This window comes from Arachis ipaensis, chromosome B4 (genome assembly GCF_059453495.1).
Source record: "Arachis ipaensis isolate K30076 ecotype BB chromosome B4, ASM5945349v1, whole genome shotgun sequence".
In the NCBI taxonomy this organism is placed as follows: Eukaryota; Viridiplantae; Streptophyta; class Magnoliopsida; order Fabales; family Fabaceae; genus Arachis; species Arachis ipaensis.
Genome location: NC_142439.1, coordinates 133,862,755 through 133,871,446, shown reverse-complemented (window position 1 = coordinate 133,871,446; position 8,692 = coordinate 133,862,755). Strand labels below are relative to the sequence as shown.

Here is an 8,692-nt window from a genome sequence, read left to right as displayed (position 1 = left end):
TTGAATCATTTCCTAAATTATATTATTCATAAGCAAACGAAGCAAGGAAGGTGATACTGGCTTCATAGTTATTTTGGACTCCAAATTAAGCCAATCAGTGAGTCACAGAATTTGCACTTTCTTAAATTAGCACAAAACGTAGCTATTAAATATATAATAATGTTCAAATATTTATACTCACATTAATTATACTTGTATGACAATATTTCTATACATATGGAGTTATTTTTTTAAATAAAATAAAATTGAGGAGACCATGTATTCTCAAAATCTCTAATATGCTTTACTACCAATGAAACCAATTCACTTTATTTAAGGGGCTCTAGGCACAACAGTAATAATAAGGTCAACTAATTAACTATATATATCATACAAAGAAAAAGGGCATTTATTTGAATAGAAAGAGTGCAAGTATCTAACTGAATTGTTTGCTGGCTCCATTTGGATCATTATCTTTTATTTGTTAAAAATAAAAAAGAGATGGTGACTCAATAGGTTCAGTCAAACTTAACTAAAGTTAACACGAAGTCATGATGGCAGATTGGCAGTGCATTAGTGTTGGAACTTGAAAGATAGAGAATTATGATGGAGACTAGGGCCACTGATGATGAATTTCTTTATGAGATCTTTATTAATTGTTTACCAGTCACAAAACAACTATTCTCCAAATCCAATAATATAAATAGAATAAGAAAAATGAAGCAAAATTAAAAAATTAAATTGAAAGCTTGATGCATACTATCACCAACCCTAGTTTGGAAAAATTCGAGTGTTCCAGCAGCTAAACATACACTTCCATTCTCCATTACTAAGCATACACTTGCAGCTAAAGGTAAAGCGTTTTCTGCTTATAAATTCAGCAACCCTCACCCCTCTCTCTCCATTCTCCATTACTCACTCACATAACCAGACTTTCTTTCTTTTTCTTCAGGGCTTCTAACGAGCCTTTCTTAGTAGAAACAAACCTGAAAGACTGCTACTTCTTCTTGACCCTACTTCTACTGTCCTGGATGGGGTGTGGCTTTCTCCTACGTTCAGGACAAGTAGGTTTTACCTGGGAAGAGGAAGATGAGAGATCGGCAGCAGTTGCATGCATCGGGAAAATGCAACCGATGTTGCTGATGGCGGTTATGGCAATAAATTGATCGGCGGTTAAGAAAGCTGGTTTTTCCATCGTGACATGGTCTTCTTTCATCGGGCTCGGCAGCTTAGTTGTCCAGCTTATCATCCGTTATTACAGTGGCGGATGCACCTCTAAACTCAGGTGCAACCGTGCTATTATTCTTGCCGGTGCCGTTGCCGTCGCTATAGGATAACAGGAGGGTGGCGCCCGAGTTTGCAGGTGTAGTAACTGACGATGAGCTGGACAACCAAACTGGAAATAGGGCTGCCGAACCAGATGAAAGAGGACCATCTCACGAAGGATTATGGATAGATGATGATATTTAGGTGCCATCTATGGTGGCATTAAAGGTTCAATGACTACAATGGCTAAGCTTGCTGAACCATCAGGTGCCTGACATCTGGAGAGTTTGGAGGTCGCTTGACTCTTGGGTTCACTATGTCAATGACGGTAAAATTGTTAATGAAACACAATAAATATATGTTGTTGTGGTTAAAACTGAATTAACAAAAATTCACCCCAGAAAAATTCAAAGAAAATTAAATTTTTATTCAGTATTTGATTTGGGAAAAAATAAATTATGCTTCTGTTGTGCTGTTCCTGAGTCTGTCGCTGCAGGGGTCCTTCTTTTCTGTGAGCGACTCGGTGGCCTTGTGGTGGAGGAGTTGTCGCTGATAGTGTGACGTCGCTAGTGTTCGTGGTTGGAACTTTGTGGGTGGAGCAAGTTGGTGTTCCGTTCATACATCGTCGGAAGAGGAGCGCCTCATCCAAGTTACTACCGGTTGGAACGGATTTTTTACCAAATCATTTAAGCAGTTATAATATTACAATGTTTTCATTGAGATAAAGCATGAATAAAGAGACTTTTCGTATGTATTTGAATTTAGTTCTTTTTATTTAAAAGTAGTAATTAACTTTATTGAAATAATAAAATCAAGTGTAAACTTTAGTTGCATGATCATGCAAGTTATAGTTGTTCTAAAATATTTATTCTTTCAATTCAAAAGGTGCATGATCATTGTGTAACTTTTTCAAGTCATAATGAGAAGTACTCATATGAGATCCATAAACTTTTGCAAAAGATTAGATAAACAACTTGAGCGTAATCTCTTTGTAAGATCTACTAATCATGCATTAATAGTCAATATCATACGAATACTGCTTATATATATATATATATATATATATATATATATATATATAGACAACTTTATGATGATATTTGTGATCTTGTGAAGTTATGAGGGCTGCAGATTGAATAAAAAAAAGAGATTGTTTTTCTTGACATGAAGAGTATCATAAAATGTATTATAAAATGTACCATAAAAGAGATTATGTGATTAATTAATTAGTAAGCTGTAAATTATTTTGGTGCGATGAATGAAGAGTATCATAAAATGTATTTTCTTGACATATATATATATGTTGAAATATATGTGCTTTACAATGACTGAGAATAACAAGGTGACACATCTAGATCTTTTTAAGATATGTAAGAAACAAAAAATGATATAACGAAAAAAGAAAACATAAAATTTTGAAAACTTACTTCCCTATACATTCTATTAACAGGTAGTTTACACAGCACAGGAAAGTGATAATCTTGTTCAGTGACTTTGAAGCCAGTCATGGATTGCAGACTTGAGTGCGCGGTTCGGAACAAGATTGCGGTGCGCAAGCTTCAAATTTGTCATCGGCGAATCGTCATGACCACTGTCAAGCCACCCTCTTATGGCCTCGGCTTCATAAGTGAAGCCATCGGCAGCTACATGCGGATCTCGCATTACTTCCTGCAACATAATTTTCTTGTGTTAGCTGTTTTATATTCAAATGCCAAAGCTCATTCATTGGTATGAGGATTTTGAATTTTACATAGATGATGAGGATATAACATTGTGAAAGATTGAGAGAGCTATGAATGGAGACAAATACCTGAAAGATTGGACAAATGAAATATGATGGTGTTTGTTGGTAAAGCCCTGAAGGACTTAGTGTGCCTCCAGAGGAAGTTGTCATGGGGTCCAATACCCTCCATACATCGGAATAAAGATCCGGCCGGTTCTTTCTATTCATCTCGCAACACCTCATGGCCAGGCGAGCCAATTGTTCGGCTTGCACAAATGGCCAGTCTCCGGCTAAAGGATCCAACAGAGATTTCAGCTTTCCGGTTTCCAATGCATAGGACACTTCCTTTGTTATTCCCAAGGCAGGTCTCCCTGTCAACAATCTCATCAATATGATTCCAAAGGAATAAACATCTGACTTAGGAGTAAGTTCCCCGGACGCAAGGAATTCCGGATCCATGTAAACAAAAGTTCCCTTTGGGTGGGTTCTCCAACACTCTGTAGTGTTATCAGTCGAATCCTCGCGACGAGATAATATGCGGCAGATTCCAAAGTCGCTTAGCTTGCTAATAAGGTTTGCATCAAGGAGAATGTTAGAGGGTTTCAAGTCACCGTGCACTATGCGGTGCGGTTTACTTGAGTGAAGGAAGATGAGAGCTGAACAAAGTTCTGCAGCAATGCGAATTCGAGTTTGCCATGGCAAGGGAGGTGTGTTATCCTTGCAAACCAGACGGTCTTCAAGGCTCCCATTCGGTAAATACTCGTAGATAAGAGTAAAGGATTCTGGGCAGGCTCCAACAAGTGTGATAAGATTTGGATGCCTTAACTTGCTCAATACATCAACCTGGGACAAAACAACAAGTAGGGTCAAAATAAATATCCACTTGGCATATCTTATAAAGTTGGTAATAAACGATGCAAAGGACAATTTCACAAATATACAAAGGAAGAAAGATAGATTTCAAAAGAAATTAACATCTTGTCATAGTCGAAGAAGCTCACCTCTTGTTGAAACTCCAAGGGTCCTTGCATGCTGTCAGAGTGCAACATCTTTATAGCCACCTCAGTGTGCCGCAACATACCTTTAAATATACTTCCATATCCACCTTCTCCTATCTTTAGGGACTGATCAAAGTTATTTGTTGCTTGTTCGATCTCAAGGAAAGAGAACTCCGAGAACAATTGAGGTGTGTGAGTGCCAGAGGCCTCTCCTTGTTTTTTCCTCAACTCCGTGGCCTCTCTCAGCACTTCATCACGCTGTACCTGCAACTCATCCCGTTCGTTCTTGTAGCTTTGTAACAGATCCACGGCAGAAATGATCTTCTGCTCATACTCCTTTATCATAAGTTCGGATGATGCAATTTGGCTCTCCAGTGATGACTTCTGATCCAGTGCAAGTTGGAGTTCTTCCTCAACTTTGTCTCTCTGGATCTTCATATTTTGAAGTTGTTCTTTTTCTTTTTGTAGTTCTTCCTCGGCCCTTTTCCTCAGATTCAACTCTTCTACATATAAACTTTCAGAGATTTTAGCCTGTCAATGGGGCAGTTCACGCAATGAGACGGGTTAGAGAACGAACCAAGTTGCAAATTTGGGGCATGATAATACAACACAAAATTATGCTCATCCATTCAAATGATATTATTTAGCATTGGTCATGGATGAGTTATAAATCTCCACTTTCTTATTATACTTCTTTGGTATTAGAATTTAGAAATGCTTTACTGCTAAGAAGAACATAGAAACTACAAAACTAGATACAACCAATGAATACAAAATAAGCAAATAAGTATTTGAAACATGATGAGAATAGAATAGTCTTGGAGAAGTCTTGAAGCAATTAAAAACAGGATAGCTACCTTTCGCATAGCTTCAATGGCCTCCTTTTCAGCTTTCCCACGCCTATATGTTTCTTGATATGCGTTTCGTGTGGCTCTCTCGGCCTCAGCCATAGCCAATTCAAGTTGATCATATATAGTATCATTCATTCCTCCATCCTGCTAGAGTTCAATCACATCATTCTAAGCATCAGCATAAACCTTCCGGCGTTCAGATGCTATCGATTCGAAAGTAAAAGTTGCTTCTCATCACTTCCAACATGTTAAAAGATAAACGTACTCATGCTACAATGTATAAATAGACACTAATTGAATGAGAAAGGAACATTGGTTTACCAGTACACTAGGAGGAGAAGAATGATGAAGATCCTCTTTGATTGCATGGCTCAAAGTCAACTCTGCTACATTCTCAGCAATCTCACTAACCGAATTTGGGCTCAACATTGGGTCAACAGCACCACTATCGGAGCACACTGACAAAGCTGAAGGACTCCTTGTCCTTGATACCCTATCTGACTCATCAGAACTTAAATCAGTACCTAACCTATTTGGTGGAGTTGAGAACCCTTCGAAGTTATCTGGAGAAGAATCATGCATAATGCCCCCTACAACACCATCATTGGCAGACCTTACTTTGCGAAATAACTCCCGACGATGACTAGTTTGATTTTGGCCCGGAGTAAGAACAGATTGAGATCTCGGGAGTACTGGATGTTCAGCTTCAGAGTTTGGAACTTGTTGTACCAAAGGAGATGCAACTAAATTATCTGCACCCAAACTGCGATCCCTGTGTTGATGTCATACTTAAATCAGTACCCAATATTGAAAGGAAGTAAATCAAGATAGAAAGCTTTTTGAAATTATTAAATACACTAGTATTCACAGGAATTTACAAACTCTCTTTCTGTATTGAATTTCTCTTCCATGTGAAACTATATTGTGTTTAGATCAGAGTGCATCAATATTTTGTACCTTGTGTGTATAAGGTGCCCTTTGCAGATAAACTGTATCCGACAAAATGCCGGAGCTTGCTCACATACAAAGATGGCTTTCTTAGATTTCAAGTCCATCATTCTCCTGAAATGTCATGAAGCTGAACTTAGTGGAAATGTATGAGCTTTCTGTTTCACTTTCAGAATTTCTGGAATGAAAGAGTGAAAACAGTTGTTTTCTGATTTCATCTCCTATTTTCAATTTTTCTTCACAAAATCTTGAAAGTAGGAAACACCGAAGATAAAAGTAAGAAATAAAAACAAGAACCAAACTGGACATAATGTTGACTTCATCAAAACTAATAGGGATCGGACTACGATTCCACACGGCAAAGAAAGATTCTCTTACAAATGGGGAGGGTGGTGCTATCTGGCTAGTGGCTTCTTACCTAGAATGGGATCGGTCCGATGCCGCTCCCATGACAAGCCTTTGGATGCCACGTTGGGAGACAAGTTCTACAATTCCTTTTTCAATGTTGTCCAGTTCATTATGCACTTTCTCCGCCTGCACCTGTATCAGAAAGCAACTAATGTAAAATCAAATAAAATTTGAAACTAATAGATATACACATAGAATTACAGCGTAAATTTACCCCCATCCGTTGACATATACGAAGATACTCATCGAGAGTCTTATGCATGGTTTGTCTTTCAATATCCCGGTATGCTCGAACCTCCTGCTCTTTCAGTGAACTTGCAGGGAACATAGCACCCACTTAACAAGAAGATTACAATTACAGACCATCATCAGCAAATTGAAAGAAAAAAAATTGCATGAAAGATTGACCAAATATCAAGCTAAATTTGGTTCTTAAAATCAATTCCTTTTTTGATGAGAAAAAACATCATATGATCATTTTGACCAACACAGCCGAATAACACCAAACAAAAATGGTCAAGTAAATTTCCGACAAAATTCAAACAAAATCCAACAAACAGAACTTTAACTATATTTCCGAAATCTAGTTTGAAAATCATCAAAGCAACACATACCAACCATTGACTTGAAAAACTTCAGACAATTAAGGAACCAAACATCGAATCCATATAGAGAAGTATACAAACTTACTCAAAGGGATCTTGGTTGCAGGAACATGAACATGAAGTATGCAAATCCTCCTTCCTCCAGAGTTCTGAATCGCCCATATCAGATTCAGCTTGCTCTCTTTCACTTCTTTTGACACAGCAACATAGATTGGTTCATCAACTACCACAGCTTGATTAGGCTCCTCAACAATTTCACCCTCTTGAACTCGCCTCACAGAACCCATCCTTTGTGTTGTTGCAGGCACAGGATTCACCACAGCCATGCTATGAGATTGAGATGCAAGACACTTGAATCATTCAGAACAAACAAAAAACTCAACTTTCTCTCAATTTTAGCAAAAAGTTTAAACTTTCAACTTCTTCCTTAAGCTATTGATAATTCTCACAATATAACACGAACCCGAAAATTTCACTCTCCTAATTGAGACTTGCAAATAAATCATCAAAATTTCTCAAATCCATAAAAAAAAAAAACTCCTCCTTTTCAGAACTTCAACCCCCCACAGTGTTTCAATTAAGAGAACAAGCCAACGCTACAAAGTAATTCCCATTTTGTGTAAACACCAAAAATTGAAACTTTTTTTCTATATTCACAATTGGCACAAACTAAACAAGACCCTTTTGAGAGAGAGAGAGAGAGAGAGAGAGAGAGAGATAGAGAGAGAGAAGTTTCTCCTAATACCCAAAAAAAAGAAATAATAAGAGCTTAACGAACCTGAACCCACTCAGTGTGTGTGTCCTTGTCTTTGTCTTTCAACTAACTTGAAAGTTCTCATCACACTGAACATCTTTACTAGCACCAAAGCGTTCAGAAGAAGAAGAAGGTATTGAGGTTGGAAGTGATGAGAGGAAGTGTTTTATAATGAAAAAAGAAGTGAGAAGGGACAGTTTTGGAAGAGACTGAACAACCTGATCTGAGAGAGGCTAGAAATGAAAAGATCAAGCTTGTCTTAACCTCTAATCATTCTCATTGCATTGCGTATAAACAGAAAACACTCTCAAACTACCAATTTATTATTGGATAAAACTATTAAAAATACCTTATAATATTTAAACATGGACAAAAATATTAAGAAGGATTAAAATGATAAAAATGTCTTAAAAAAAATATTTCCATCAGATATTTTTTTTAATTTAATGATTTTATGTTAAGAGAAATGTTTTTGCACTTTTTTTAATAGCCAAAATAAAATTTTTAAAATGAAAAAAAAGTCTAGAAGCATAATTTTTTTAGCTCTTTTTAAGTATTTTTTTGTAAAAAATCGAATTATATTCACAAATAATCGTTTCTCATTCATAAAAAATTGTTGTTTTCTATTTTTTTCCCCATCTTTTAAATTTTTTTAAGATATATTATTTTTGTCATTCATAAATTTTTATTTTGAAAGGATTTCCTTTAATAAGGTCTTGCTAGACTAATAATAACGTGCTTCAAAAAAATTAAAAAAAAAATATAATACTCCTTTGACAATAATTATAATATAATAATTAGATGAATGCTATGAGCCAGTAACTTTTATGATTTGTAGCCATCAAATAGCTATCAATGATGATTTTAATGGTGTGAGATTGATGTGAGATTTCATCTAATAGCTCATTTTTTTTTGCTAATTACATACTAACTAAAATTTAACAAAATTGCTGACCCCTAGACTTTTTTCTTTATTTTAAAGTATAAACTCTGACTATTTAAAAATATAATTACAATAAATTGTGTTATAACACAATAAATCAATTAGTACAAAAATAAATTATGTTTAGAGTAAATAGTTATTTTGCATCTAAAATATTTTAATTTTGGTAAAATGAATTTTATATTTATTTTTTATAAAATAAACTTTGAATATCTAT

General features: G+C 35.9%; 1 protein-coding gene across 4 annotated transcripts; it reads right to left on the bottom strand.

Moving 5' to 3' along the window:
• Positions 1-2,511: 2,511 nt before the first annotated feature.
• On the bottom strand, positions 2,512-7,828 carry LOC107635035 (U-box domain-containing protein 33). Of its 4 annotated transcripts, none has more exons than XM_016338384.3 (10): positions 7,557-7,828; positions 6,864-7,105; positions 6,388-6,509; positions 6,184-6,305; positions 5,775-5,879; positions 5,139-5,589; positions 4,824-4,964; positions 3,970-4,497; positions 3,056-3,811; positions 2,512-2,913 (listed from the first exon to the last, which is right to left on the bottom strand). In XM_016338384.3, the coding sequence occupies exons 2-10, from the start codon at positions 7,102-7,104 to the stop codon at positions 2,731-2,733; spliced, it is 2,649 nt and encodes an 882-aa protein (XP_016193870.1). In that variant the 5' UTR covers position 7,105; positions 7,557-7,828; the 3' UTR covers positions 2,512-2,730. The 4 variants fall into 4 exon arrangements, with proteins under 4 accessions (XP_016193870.1, XP_016193872.1, XP_088339740.1 ...); XM_016338386.3 differs by having other exon boundaries at positions 4,824-4,961; positions 7,557-7,825; XM_088483614.1 differs by having other exon boundaries at positions 4,824-4,961; positions 6,864-7,128; positions 7,557-7,800.
• Between the last annotated feature and the right edge of the window lie 864 nt (positions 7,829-8,692).